Below are 15,629 nucleotides of genomic sequence, written 5' to 3'. Positions count from 1 at the left end.
AATAATGAAACATGCAAATTATAAGATGTTTTCAAGCTAGTTTGAAAGAGTGTAGGTGTACCTTTTTCTTATGTGTTGAACTTGTGATGTGGTGAGGGTGAATCAACTATTTCATGCAAGATTTGGGGTCTAATGCACTGGCAATGGCCTTCAAATACTTTTAAGACAGTATACAACTCTATTCATCACACCTCTACCAATCAGCCTGGTAATGTTCTTCTCAACCATCTCATTACTGTCACCTGTACAGGTGGAGAAAAACTAAAAATAATTAGAAGAAAAAGTTTAGATCTGTCCGTGGTGCTGAAGCTCATTTAAAAATCTAAATAAATCAATCAATCAATAAATAAAACAATACAAAGTAGGTAATACAACACACAATTCTTATATGATCTAGTGACAAAGCAAATATGTATCAGTTACTTACAAAGCCATCACTGAAAACATTTTGAACATTATTTGGGTACGCTTCATGGAATAATAACAGGGAAAAAATATGAATAGTGGAACACGGAGAAAATTGTCATGTTTCCCACAGTTTTTGGATAACTGATACCATTTATTTTTTCCTAGATGTTAGCAGAATCAGACCTCCATATTTTACATGCTGGTTTTAGCAAAGAAATATGAAAATAAAGAAGTAGAAAAAAGATCAACTACGTATGCAACATGTATTTGTGCAGTTATAGATGTTAACAGACTTTAAAACCAGACTGTGCTTTATCGGTTATGAGCATCGGCAGAACATTTGGAACATTCACTTTCTTATACAGAAGACTGTCTCCTTAATTCTGCACATGTGAATTGAATCTACTTAAACAATCTGGTCTGGGTCTTTTGCTAGACTAAACATGGCTTACAAGTACAGCTTATTTTCTCAGGGTGCCTGTAAAACAAAAAATAAGATGTTTGTATACAATTCCAGGCAAGAAAAATACTGAACCCTGGAGACATTCATTTCAGTTTCTTGGTTTATTCTTGTTGTCATGTGTTATAATCAAGCATTTTTTACTCTCATGTACTGTGGCTATAAGATATATTCACCCCCCTTGGAAATTTGTTTTGTTACAACCTGAAATTAAATTGTGTATGCATTTAAATTAGATGATTTTCCCCCTTACTCAATGTGGGAAACACTGTGGGGTGGGAGGGAGGTCAATCAATTTTAACAAATCCTGAAAAGTCTTCATTAAATAAGTATTAACCCCCTTTACTATGCCAAAATAAGCACTCCTCAATAAGCTCAGGTATTCACACAATACATTGAATGGAGATGTATGGAGTCTATGTGTGTGCAATAAAAGTGGCTCACATGATTCCAGATTAAATACAACTGTCTCTGTAAGGTCCCACAGTTGGGTTAGAGCATTCAAAGATACTGCCATGAAGACCAATGAGCTTTCAAAACAACTCCGGGATAAAGTTATGGAAAACCACAGATCAGGGGAGGGGTTTAAAAAGATCTGAAAGGCATTAAATGTCCCTGGGAGTACAGTCAAGTCAATCATTACAAAGTGGAAGGTATACGGGACCACCCAGAAACTGCTTAGACCATGCTGTCCTCCCAAACTGAGCACCCAAGTAAGAATGCCATTGGTCAGAGAAGTCACCAAGAGGCCAATGACAAGTCTGAAAGACCTACAGCGAACCATGGCTAAGATGAGAGAAACTGTCCATATGTCAACAATAGCTCAGCTACTCCATAGCCTACATGGAAGAGTGGCAAGTCATTTCTTAACATCAGAAAATCCCACTTGAAATTTGCTAAAAGATGTGGCAAAAGATGTGGTGGTCCGATGAGACATTAACTGTTGTTTCACAAAAACAAATCTCTTGCCTTTACAAAGCATTAAGTATGTTGTGTAAATCAAAGGAAAAAAATCCAGTTTAAACTTATAAAAATTTACATTTGAAATAGTCCAATGGGGTGAATACTTTCTATAGCCACTGTATACAAAACATTTGCTAATACTGCAAACCAGCAAAACGTGAGCCATTTTAAATATTATTATTATTCATTATTATAATAGTTTACAAATGGTGTGAGAATTCCAGAGCAATATCTCAAAATAATTAATCCTCCCACCCTCTGCGTTTCTAACAATCTGCCTGTCCTGATCAGTGTCATACAGGCCTGTGTGTTATTGTCCACAAAACGCAGCCTGATTTCTTCAGCTTTGATGTCACCACCTCTTGGAATGAAGATAATATCATAGCACAGTCCTAGACACAACCTAAATGAACACTAACAGGACTTTTGTGTTCCAGATAAACACCTTTAAAAACATTTCTCTCCTTGAAGATATCCTATTATTCAAAATCCATTCAAAAAATGATTATGCTATTATACTATGCTTGTAGTGCTTGTAATCATTTTTCTTCTCTGTCTTTCCCCATACCTACACTGTCTCTTGCAAGATTTGCATCTTTAAAAGTTCTGGAATCACTGCAAGAACATCCAGAAAACAAACTAAAGCTCTGGGATGAAAGCGTGCAGGCTGTAAGGGTTTGCTAAAACCATCTATGCTAGAACTCGATGACAACAATCCCAGCTTTACGTAAAATAGCAATATATAATGGACGAGTACCAAAAAGCATTGTTAAAGTCGGCTCAAGAATTTGTTCATTTCCTGACATTTCTCCAGGAAGTCAGGTTAATATGTTTGCACAGTCTGGTAAGTCTTGTAACAAGGGGTTTAGCAAAGATTATCCTTGTGAGTTTGGTTGGTATGGGAGCATTTACTCACTCGGTGCAGAAGACATTTACTGAAGCGTGCGTGGCTAGACAGAGGAGCCGATGAGATCAAACTCTAAACCACAGCTGAGTTTACACTGCTATAGCAGCATGGACTAATCCTGGATTTTGTCAAACATCTGCTTTTCCCAGGATACTCACATATGCACAATTGTAATGTAACTGTAGTGTGATGCTCAATTAAAATCCCAAGACTCCTTTAGCACATTAGGGTATTACTTTTTTTACTTACATTCGACACTTGACAATATACGGTTTAGGTCTGATGAAGGGATCAGTTTCATGATAGAAATCCAATGTACATAATTAATTTCTTGACCAAGCATTTATGATTGCTGATGGAAAAGTTGAATTCACTTACTTGAGAAGAAAAAAACAACAAAAAAATGTTTCTTCTACCGGTAATAACCTCATGCTGCTTTAATAAGGCATTTAATTTGGATTTGCTAAAACTTTATTTCTGATCATATTAATAACATCAGAGGAAGCATAACCCAGAACTTTCTGTAGAAATGCAAGATTATCCAAAACACAAAAGTGTTACTGTACTGAAATAATTAGATAAGCCAGAGTGAGACATCTACCATCAGGGCAAAATCCTAAAGCTCATTTAAGAGCTAGTGGAACGTCTAAGAAATACATGTACAAGGATTAGAGATTAGATACACTCAAGACAATGTAGATTTAGAAATCATCTTTCTTCAGATATTACAGCATACAGTATTGCTTCTGCATGGTAACATAATATTATTTGTACATGGAGGAGCATAAAGTAACATAACCACAAACTGGTTTTGAAAGTGAAACTAAATGTACTTTGCAATTGTTGATTAAGCAGATCCCAGGAACTTTAATCACAAAAAAAATACATATTGCGCCACGCTTGTTTTCAATTCTTGACTGTATGGCACGCCTCCTAATGGGTTTTAAACAATGGTCGCATATTTCAGCGCAAACAACTATAGCGAAAGGTGATGAATGGAAAATATGCACAACACCTTCTTTTCTACATCTCTAGGCAGGTATAATTTGATTGATTTGGGTGCATGTCACATCATGCATGTGTGGCCTAAATATCTAACTTAAAGATCATGCATTACAAAAATGCATTAACCAAATGCTTTTAATTCTTTATTATATTGATGTGCATGGTTTGGTTGTGCGATCATGTTACTTAATATTTAGTTCCAAAATGTGAAGGTAAACTGCATTATTTCTGCAGGTGTGTCCTATGACCCTGAGCTGTATGATCGTACACCTCGATTCTAATGTGTATACAATGTGTTTGCACTTTTATTTCATTATAAACTAGACCCTTAATCAATCAAATTTCCCACTTTATTAGAAAACACACACAAGCTCTCAATTTACACCTGACTTCATAATGTTTCATATACAGCCAATATGTTCCTATCAGTACATATAGGGAAGTCCTCAAGTATCATGGCATGTTGTGTGGGGGAAACCCAGGAAATTATAACTTTTTAGCATATTCCTGTACATGCATGAGCTCTATCACCAGAACTTTGAACAACACTACCTGTTGAGTGAAATACTGCACAAATCAGATACATCCTGCCCTGAGGTTTAACCCAATGCACTTCTCTATGGGAGCATAACCTGCTATTTTGAAGTACAAATTCAACTTTTCTGCTTGAGAGACAGAAACCTTTGAAATTTCAAAATAATGTCATTCACTGATTCATGTGCTTTAAAAATAGATATTATTCATTAAAATATACTTATTTATTTAATACCTGTTTTCACAATTTGCTGAACATTCCTTCAGCCAAGACTTTTGACTGTCACTCAATTTTCAATTTTCCAGTTGTCCACTTATTACACATGTACATCCTCCATATAACGTCACAGTACTACTGATAGAAAGGGTCTGATTAAAAAGTGAATACAACAACAAAAGTATGGAACTCTAATGTCCTGTAACCCTCAAAAATAAGGAGGATGTCAATCTTTATGTATAGTGCAACCTTGCATAAAACCAGCCTCTAGTAATATCACATGTTGCTGGCTGGAAAGGTATATGGCATGCGCTCCTAAGTAATAAAGACACTGTCTGTCATCTCAGTCATGGGAATCTTTAGCAGTAAGTGGAGGTCAGAAGATCATAGACTGACACAGGAAACATTCAAATCCCCACTCTGTGCACAAAATCATTCAGAAAAGAGAATGGGAAGAGGTGAAGACTGTTATCTGCAATAACTTGGGCCTTCTTTGACATGGGTGACGCTGCAACAGAGCACTGATATTGCATTGCATTGAATAGTCATTTGTGCAGATTGCTTCTGATGTGGCATGTTTAGAAAAGCACTACATCGATGTTAAATATGTATTCTTCATGTCAAAGCAATAAACTGTGGCTTCCTTTTTGGCACAGCAGTCGGATATTAGGCAGTCAAAGAAATAGGAAAACCGCGTGACTTTTTAACAATTATGATTGGAGAAAAACATGTAGTCTCAAAAACATACAAATACTAAATGAATGGAAAGAATATGAAAAGCTAATAAATTCTTATAATAAGAATTCAGTCAGCTGCCAAGAAATGCACTGGTTCCATTTATTTCAACTACTGTAAGTTGTCCAAACAGTGAATTACACGTTTGGCATGAAGAGATGTGTTCTTGGTTTGTTTTCATGATTGTTTTGTGAGCATGCAAAATCATTTACACCTCTTCACATTCATCCAAGGGTACAAAAGGCATATTTTGGCAATGCAATATAGTGTGTACCTGTATATCTATACAGAAATGATGAACCATACTCTTCTCAGGCAGAAATCACATGGGGAGAACTTAAATGACGTAGTTTTCCAAGAAATGCTGGATGAAATCGGCTATTAATATCTGTAAAGATAATAATATAGTATACAAAAAGAATAGACAATAAACCAAACACCTAAATAAATAAATAAATACATAGATAAATGACCCCACTTGTCACTTTCTAAAGCCTATATTGTTTTCTTTCCCAACACACAAAGGCTTTTGGGATTTGGGCTCTCTAAATCTGAGCTGCATCCCCTCAAAGTACACTCAGTCATGATTTGATTCTGTGCATGCTTATGAGAGTAACTTATGTAAATCATGCTATCTTTCAACTTCGCCCTTTCTTCGGTAATATAACACTGTTATGAATAAGCCTAAATGCCTAAAATGTTTGCTTTTCTGATCAACACAGAAATGTATACAATAAAGGAATAAACAAACACTACTGTCATCTGAATATACACAGAAAGACTACGCAAACCTCTCGCATTCTGCACATCTAAGAAATATCTTTAAACTTTTTGTATCAAGTAATAGTATGTTATGCAAATAATAATAATTATATACTTCGATAACAACTTGAAGTCAACTGAATTATGTTCTCATTATAACTGCTGAATGGAATTCTTGCCACTTTGCATTACACTTTACCTGGATGAAAAATCAGGGATATTTAGACAAGACTGAACCTGTTCTAACCAGATGTCTCCTGTAGTTAACAGCTTTGTAAATGAAATACTGCATAGCACGCATAACTCTCATCCTATTCAAATTAGGAGACTTTTTAATGTAGGCCAAAGCAGTGTATGATTCCGAAAACAACGGCAGATTGTATCACCATCAGCACAATTACTTTGAACTTCAAACCTCACTAAAAGATGCTGTTAACCTGAAGATGAATGGAATGCAGATAAATCAGCTTTTGTCTTTTTAATTTGAACGTACTTTATTGCAAATTTAATGCAGGTAGAATTACTTGCAATTTAAATATCACAAAATTATATTATATATAGGATGACGTTCAGTGAAAAATGTAGGTCTGGAGGATGTTTCCTCCTATGAATAAACAATTCAAACATATGGTAAAAGATAACTGTATTTTTGTGTTTTTTATTATTAATGGGTTGAGCATGAACCATTCCAACACAAAATAAGAGTGTCGGCTAAATGACAAAAATAATATAACACATAGGCCTATATATGTATTTGGGTTTTCTAAGAAAAAATTATAAAAAATAGAGCATCCTTATCATTTAAACTGCTATAGATTTTGTAAAACTCAAAGTACCAAAACTGGGTAACACGTTATTGCAGCTGACTGAAAAGAATCATAGCTGCGACCATTCCTTGTACTAACTCCCTGCAAACAGCAGCCAAGCCAGCAGCTATGATTAGTGGAGGATATTAAACATAGATACTTTTTAAGGCCAGTGCTGAAGTCACTTGGGAAGAATCAGTTCCGACAGACTGTAACCGGAGGAGACAGCTGACCGGATATACAGTATTAATAGTGATTTAGAGGACTTCAGTGTGCACCGAACGCCTTGCTAAATATGAGAGTTCTTTCTGTGTATTCCTTTTGGGAGGAATAGAACTAGATGAAGTAACGCATGAGAAAGACCTAGGAGTCTATGTGGACTCCTCACTTTCTCCATCCAAACAATGTGGGGAAGCAACAAAAAAGCAAACACGATGTTAGGGTATATTGTCAAAAGTGTAGAATTTAAAACAAGGGCAGTGATGTTCAGACTGTACAATGCACTAGTCAGAGCTCATCTGGATACTGTGGACAGTTCTGGGCTCCACACTTCAAGAAAGATATCGCTGCTCTAGAGGCAGTTCAGAGGAGAGCAACCAGACTTATTCCAGGTCTGAAGGGACTGTCCTACTGAGAGACTGAGGAACTGAACCTTTTCACCCTGGAACAGAGGAGACTACGTGGGGACTTGATCCAAGTCTTCAAAATCATGAAAGGCATCGACCACATCAAACCAGAGGAGCTTTTCCAGATCAGCAGGGACACACACACCCGGAGACACAAATGGAAATTGGGCTTCAAGGCATTCAAGACAGAAAACAGGAGACACTTCTTCACACAGAGAGGCGTCACAATCTGAAAAAACTCCCCAGCGATGTGGCTGAAGAGACAATTTGGGAACATTCAAAAATAGACTGGATAGGATCCTTGGATCACTTAGTTATTAATGGACACCAAACGAGCACGATGGGTTGAATGGCCTCCTCTCGTTTGTAAACTTTCTTATGTTCTGAAATATACATCAAAGATTTCAAGCTCCACTTAAAGCAAAACACAATCTTGACTGACAACATTGTCAAACAGCATTGTCACCTTTTCAAAAGTTGATACACTGAGCGTGATAAACTGATTGAAGAGAAAGTGGCTGCTAACAACACTTAAGTTGTGCAAGAACACCTTTGTGTCCAAGCTTTATTTTTCTTTCTAATCAGAGATACTTCCCTTTATTATAATTATACAAGACAGTAGTAATGTACATATACGTGTGTGTGTAAATGCAGAGGTAGACAAAATATATCTTATTTAATTTATCAATTTGAAATTATACCAAGTCTTGTGAAATTACACCTTTCTATTCTGTCTTCTTTTTGGTTAAGAATCTAGTACCATATACAGAAAAGCATAATTGGACTAACTGAGTTAAAACCATGTGAAGCATTGAAACCTAAAAATGCACCCCTTTCCATCAGAAACAGTTACATTGAACATGGTTGTATACACTGTTAGGGCAGGCACTGACGAATGCTTGGTTACTCATATGTCTGGCCAGTGATGACCCACGAGGATCTTGTGCCTTTTGTACTTGTAATAAATATGCATATATCGTTTTTATTAAATCATGTATTTTATGGTCATCCCAGGATCACAAAAAGAGTCACTTATGACAGGTATTCCTTTGAATGATCAATGCAATCAGCTGTAACGTGACGTCAGAGTGCAGAGTTCAGCTGAAACAGGGCAGTCAGCTCTGATAGTCACTTGATCTGTCATGTCCATGCATACCACAAACAAGTCATTAACTCTTAACTGCTTCATTCGTCTAATCATGTATTACGTGTTGCCATTCTAGCCCCACCCACCCACTCCACTTCTGCACCCTCACCTTGCACCACTCTTGGTAGTCCATTGGCCAATTATAATTAGACTAATTAGAACTGTTTCCCTCCAGGGCCTAAATAACGGACATGAAAAAAAACGGCTCCCAACCCCCCACCCTTCACACACACCTGCACAAAAGTTTTATATCAATTATATTCTACAGTAGAATCATTAAAAATATAACACAGAATCCCATTGCCTGAATATAGCCTGACTGCAGCAGGATGGAAAAAAGCCACTTCACTGCACCACCTGTAACTCACTCCCTCCAGGTGCGGCAGCTTCAGATCAGAAGAATTATACTCACATCATTTGCAGATATGTCTGGCCAAATCCCGCAACACAAGAAAACCCCCCAAAGGAGAGCTTGCACTCGGGGTGATGGTAAGGGGCTCATTTCAGCACCACCGGCGGGACTGAATTGAGCCTTTCTTGCGTTGCCTCCACAGTGGTCGCATGCGGGTTTTGGCTGGGGTGGGTGAATGCAGAAGAAGGGCTCGACCGTGTCAGCTGTAGAGCAACAAGTGCACGCAGCTCATGAACTGCGCAGCTGCACCTCTCCGTGCGCAGGTGTTTTCTGCGGGTCTCGACGCACGAACCTGTCCAGAGGCGCCTCAGAGCAAACGGGCATGATCACCTGCAGACATCAAATCAACTGCATTGTTAATAGAGCGGCACTTTCCAGGACTAATACAACATAAGCTACTCGGTTCAAGAAGTCGGAATCTTGAATGGTCTTGGAGTGCTGAGCATTTAACCATGTGGGGCAGCCTTTTTACCTTAATACACAGAGTATAGGCCACCACCTCTAAGTGGCGCAGTCTATGTCTGTTCGTCTATGTAAATAATTCCCCTCTCGCCCAGGTAATACAGTAACCCCCCCCGTCCTCCCCAGCACTGTACTTGCACTTGTTCAAGGGAGGAATTGGGCTGGTTTGTGGGGGTTTTACAGTGGCTGGAATAGGTGTTTGTTTGTCGGTTTAATTTGTGCAGGTCAAAATAACAAAGCAGCAGCAGCAGCAGAAGAAGAAGAAGGAGAAGAAGAAGAGCAGGGCCACAGACGGTGAGAATACTATTCTGGTGTAAAGCATTGTGTATCTGTCTGTCTGTTAAATATGTACAAGTCTGTCTTTTTTTTAAGGTCATTGCTTAACACCAGACTTAATAATGGTGTGCATGCGGTCAGCTCGTTTCTGGACGGACAGTTACAGTTTGACCAGTTTTCAGCAGTAATAGCTGCGGCTGGTGGGTTTGCTGCTCATTGGCAGATCAAAGTGTGCGCATATTGTGAAAGGTGCCGCAGACACAGGGCTTTGACACAGTAACCAGTATGTAACCTGCACATATATGTAACTGCTGACAATGGGCTGGAGTGGATTAATAGTATGGCTGTTGTTTTTTGGTCAGTTTTGTTTCTCAGAATAGGGTCTATACCTAGACAGGTCTAGTCCCACATGACTGTACATCACTTTATTCATATATATATATATATATATATATATATATATATATATATATATACATATTTTAAACCTGACTACTTGCATTACAACAGTGTTATGTAATATGCAATTGGAAGTAACAACACTGTACTCAAGTTATGTAAATGTATTCTAGTTATGTAACGTTTTCTTCAATGGAGTCAAATAAGTTATCTTTATATATGACTGCAAAATATTAATGAACAATCTGGTGCTGTTTGTAGGCTTACCTGTGTTATTATTATTATTATTATTATTATTAGTAGTAGTAGTAGTAGTAGGAGGAGGAGTACCAGTAGTAGTAAGTATTATTATCAGTATTACTATGTATTCACATTATTATTAACAGTAGTAGTAGTAGGTGTAGCAGTAGTTGTAATAAATAACTAACCATTCTCTGTGTGTAATGTTTACTCAATACACCCTTTTATAGTCGTCAATGGATCAACCTGTCAATCAATCAATCAAGTTTCAATGGATTGTTTGCCTTAAGCATTTAGGTAATATATCTAATATTAAGAAGGCAGGGCTGTTGTTTTTCTTTGCTTTCCTGTACCCAAGCAGAGTGTAATAATATATTCTTGTATATTGTTTCTAAAGGAGCATACAGCAGAGAAGAAGCACAACATGTGAACACGTTTATATGTCATCAGGAAATTGTGTAGTCCGTGAATGGCGTTGATCAAGAATTTGTGTCTTGGGTAAGTTGGATTGAATGATTTCTTACCTTTAAGAAACAGAATTGCCCATTAAGCAAAACCAATTTTACAAACCTGGTCAAATGATTAGCAATGACCATTAAAGAAAGTCAAATCAAGGGTGCCTTAATTCTTTGCCCGAAAAGAAGGTGCACATCATTTCCCATTGATGTTATTTATTCTCAAGGCCTTTTCTTCCTCAGACTTGAGAAGTGGGTCAAAGGGATGGCTGCATCCCATGCCCACTTAAAGTAGCTTTTAATCTACAGTTGAATACTAATTTAGTGCTTGTTAAATGCATTGTGTGATTTTCATTGTTTGCTTAGATGTTATTTACCATTTTAAATAACTTCCATCAAGAAATAGCATATCCTGCAAATACCAGTACTTTGAACTGAAAGATAGCCAATTGCATGGGGATGTATTTCACCTAGGTTGGATTTATTTATAAAACAATTAGCATTGCAGGGTTTCTCACAGGATGTGCTTAGGCAAGGCAGTCTGATACTGAATTGTTGAGGGGTGGGCGGCTCGTGGATTGTCAAGCGGTGGGGAGTGCTTTTGTTTGGCTATTGGACATGAAATGCTATAATTGTACTGCATTGTAATTGATGTGTTATTACATAATAAAACAGGCCTTGATTTATACATAAAAAAGTAGTGGTCCTGCTTATAAAATCAAAGAACTGGACGCACAGTTTACAGTCTGTAGTATCCTATGTATGACCTGCAGTCAATAAGGTTATGTTGTAATTGATTGATGAAATATGTTTATATTTTTCTAATAGATGGACAGTGATCATATATATTGGAGGGCATGTTTATGGGGTAAGTAGTATGTTTTATGTTTCTGATGTTTAATATAATTTTTCCTAATCCATGTTCTTACATAGTTATTTTTTTAATGTATTATTAATAAGTGTCCCATATTATCTGGTTACTGCTCATGTGTGATCATTTAATACCAAACTTCATACTGTTAACCTTTTGACAGATTACTGTTTAAAATTCACCCAGGGATATATTTATTTCTTTATGAGGAAGGCAAACAGAATCTCTTGTTATATATTTTGTGTTTCCCCTGTTAATTCATTTCAGTGAGATATAACATATTAAAGCAATGGGTGTGTAAACCTTTGACCGTCACTCCATTTCTCTATTCAGTTAAATTGTTGAAAAGCATTGTTTCAAATGAAATGTCATTCTGCGGTATTTTGTGTAGTCTAGACAAAATTCTACATGTAATAACTGATCTTAAACAAACTTATGTTTGTTTCTTTCACAAAATAAATCATCTTAATTCAGTAGGCCATTTTCTGTAGATTATTATTGTTTTTGTTCATCCTTTACAGTATTATTTATAGCTTTTAAATGTCCGTCCTGAAATATATATATTTATATACAAACACACAAACACTCTCTCATTCTCATAAATTTGAACCTAATAAGCTGGCTGCGGGTTTAATCATCTCTGAGACACCAAGGCCACTTCTCTGTTCCCAAAACACTAGAGTTATTGCACCTGCCACGTTATCTAGTAGACACTAAATCTACTACTGAAGACTGAATACATCTCCGCATGCTTATAAAAATGATGCAAATAGCATTTTTTATTTTATTTTATTTTAATTCCTTGAGATAAGATATTGTGTCTTAGTAAGGCATGTCTTCACATTTGCATTTTGCTATGTGACAATGCTCGTCTACACAAAGTTTTCCAGCAACGCACAGTTTGCTACAGTAATCACAAGCGATTACTGTAGCAAAAACAATGTCAAATCAATTAATCACTGCGGTCCATGTCAGCGCAAACGAGCACCTATCATTTTGTCATGAAAGGACATTTGTTATTTTTTCTAAGCAGGTTGTGACTTATATTGAGAGCTTTTAAAGTAAGCTCAATGTAAGCTCATGCTTAATGTGAGGGCTGTAAGGGGAGGTATATTATTTCATATAAACATCCTGGGAAGGCCAAGAAGCATGTGTGAGATTGCATCATGTTTAAATGCATCTTGTAGGACCAAAAATAAATAAAAGAATGATGGATAAGAACATTACATTTGATGAGAGATAACAAGTGAGATGCACATTCTTTTTTTGCAAATGAAAACCAAGACAGTCAACTATTACCCATGCCACAACGGCAAAGATGGCAGTGATTGAACGCAGTTTACACAGTTTAGGTTTGGATTGCAGCCCCCTAAATGTAAACAAGTGATGTTCATGTGCTCTGAAATTGTAAATAAAACAAATTATATGATCCATATATCAGTGTAAATTCAGTTTATATTTGAAGAAATAGAAAGTAATGGGGTAACTAGATTCAGCAAAAGGATCAAATATAAGGTGGGTAAAAAAACAGAGAACTCGGGCTCGAGAACTACAAAGCTACTGTATTTCAATCGCATTGTAATGTTTACTATTAATACTGTGACAGAAGAGAGAATGTGCATTTCATCTGCTATATCAGTTCATTTATCAATACATCATAGCTCGAGGCCCTATCCTTTCCCCTCAGTTTGCATAGCTTGTAACACTAAACAGTTCACTTTCGCTGAACACTTTCCTGTGTGAGAAGGTTTTAAGTTCAAATCCAAGATCTAACGCACAGAGGGTAGGACAGTGGCAATTTCACAGATAGACTGCCTGAAGCAAGTCTGTCTGAAAGTGTGCGCTCAGGGGTGTGGAAGTGTCTTTCTCTACAGTGGTATTTTAAAACTGGTGCCCTCTGGGCATAAGGAGTTAAAAACGAATGGTGCATGTCTTAGGTAGAAAGTGAACCAGGTGTTAATATACAGTTGATCTACGGTCTTATGATCTTCTCCTTATGCATGCACCCCCACTAGTCCAATGGAATTTAAATATGTGTATACAAAATGTGTTTAGCAACATGTTTTGTTTTTATGTAGTTTTGATAAGTTTATTCCAGTATGTTTCTCAGTTGTGCGATTTCATTTTCAACACCAAACACAAAGTTAGGATTACGAAATATTCTGCCACATAGAAAATATGAGGCCTGTATTATGCCAGTAAACTATTAGGCAGGGTCACATTTTATGGCCTAGACTACACCAGACTTGAAACAGATGCATTGTAGAGCAGCTTATAGTAGTGAAAAGCTGTGCAAGTCTGGTTCTTGAGCTTTAAATCCTGTTCAGACAAGAAAGAGGTCTGTAAATATATATCAGAAGGGCTGTTAAATTCCCATTATAAATGACTGACTTTTCTGAAAACAACAGGGCTTTAGATGCAAGTGATAAACAAAGGCAGAGACCGGCATGTCATGATTTGAGATGACTGTATGACTTCAGATTGCCACTATACTACCGCTGATGATGAAACTGAGTCTTTAACTCCAGATGAGAAAATGCCACTGTGTCTGATATGTTGTATTGACATGAACACATTCAAAGTGCGATCTGTTTTTGTTTTTCTTGTCTGATGGTAGGTTTCTCCACAGGGAAAAGGTTAAAATGTACTCATCACTGAATCTGAACTAGGTAAAACATATATAAGGAAATCATATGATAAATCTTGGAGATATATACTGCTTGCAGATGTTACTGCAACAGTTTCTTCTCTGAGACACACAACCTTGAAATTCTTTGCCATGCATTTAGGAGGGTTTTTAATGTTCATAAAAAAATAGTAGTTGATAAGTAATAGAAATTCATTTGTCCTGGTTATAGAGTACCCAAGTACAGTGCTTTAAGGAGACAGCTAAAAATACAGCTCTTCAAATCAACAGTGTACGTGCTTTTACCTAAAACATTTAACTGTTTTGTGAAGTTAATTAATGTTAGTGCTTTTGCTATATTATAAGTGCCTGAGCGTCATGCTATAATTTTGTGAATATCATAAAATATAGAAAAAGCATTATGTGGCCTGATCCCAGACTGAGCTGCTCATTGGGAGAAGTCTGAAGTTGGTCTGTTCTTGTACTTAAGAATTCATCTCAACTCAACTTCAGTCATAATGAGACTGTTTTTTAAGCAAGCATTCTCATGTGAACCAAATATTAGAGGTGTACCAAACAGTTTGCTAAATCTAAGATATAGAGCCCCTCTTTAGCACATATAAATATAGCAATTTGAACTGAAGCAACACAAATCTCAATATCTGAAAGTCAATATCTGTCACACACAGGAATTGAACTGACCTTTTCAATAAATTGAGTTTTAGTTAGCAAGTGGTATGCATTGTAGATGTCTCTATCACTTTCTTCAAGGCTAAAAACAACTACCTTTGCAGTGTGCTACTGCACTATAGTCAGATGCCTCTTTCACATTTTCCAGTGATCATTTAAATTAAATATAAATATTTGCCCTCTCCTTACTGTCAGAAATTCATCCATGATCTGCACATTTTGACATACAGCAGTAATTATTCAGGTATGATGTCTTTTCAGGTCTGTTGTGGCTTGTGGCATTTACATAAAACACTTCAATTGATGCCATCTGACTTATTTTTTAAATGGCCAGTAATTATAATAATTATATCTTTAAAGTAGCAATTAAGCAAAATAATTTAAAATGTACACATGTCCACAACATGCAATACCTTCAGGACAGATTCTAGGTCTGTTAATAATGAGAGGCACATTTAGTTCATAATTCATTAATATTATTGACAAAAGTATTGCTCAGTTAAACTGTAATGGAACAAGAAATGAATGATTCAGATGACCTTGAGTAGAGCATCATTCTAATGGAGAATCATTTTTGTATTTGAGGATCGGTGTTATCCAAATTCTTGTAAAATAATAAAATGCATAC

At 36.6% G+C, this 15,629-nt stretch overlaps 2 protein-coding genes across 3 annotated transcripts in view; one reads left to right on the top strand and one right to left on the bottom strand.

The window, feature by feature from the left end:
• The window catches only part of col4a3 (collagen, type IV, alpha 3), a 41,814-nt gene extending 32,348 nt beyond the window's left edge, over nt 1-9,466 (bottom strand). For both annotated transcript variants that reach the window (XM_066709705.1, XM_066709706.1), the window contains exon 1: nt 8,983-9,466. In XM_066709705.1, coding sequence (XP_066565802.1) covers nt 8,983-9,072 — 90 coding nt within the window. In that variant the 5' untranslated portion in view covers nt 9,073-9,466. The remainder of the gene's footprint in view (nt 1-8,982) is intronic.
• An 86-nt stretch (nt 9,467-9,552) lies between these two features.
• The window catches only part of col4a4 (collagen, type IV, alpha 4), a 57,676-nt gene continuing 51,599 nt past the window's right edge, over nt 9,553-15,629 (top strand). The window contains exons 1-3 of the mRNA XM_066709704.1: nt 9,553-9,738; nt 10,757-10,857; nt 11,643-11,682. Of these exons, the coding sequence (XP_066565801.1) occupies nt 10,829-10,857; nt 11,643-11,682 (69 nt within the window). The 5' untranslated portion in view covers nt 9,553-9,738; nt 10,757-10,828. The remainder of the gene's footprint in view (nt 9,739-10,756; nt 10,858-11,642; nt 11,683-15,629) is intronic.

Source organism: Amia ocellicauda, chromosome 7 (genome assembly GCF_036373705.1).
Source record: "Amia ocellicauda isolate fAmiCal2 chromosome 7, fAmiCal2.hap1, whole genome shotgun sequence".
NCBI lineage: Eukaryota > Metazoa > Chordata > Actinopteri > Amiiformes > Amiidae > Amia > Amia ocellicauda.
This window is presented reverse-complemented; position numbering and strand designations above follow the sequence as displayed.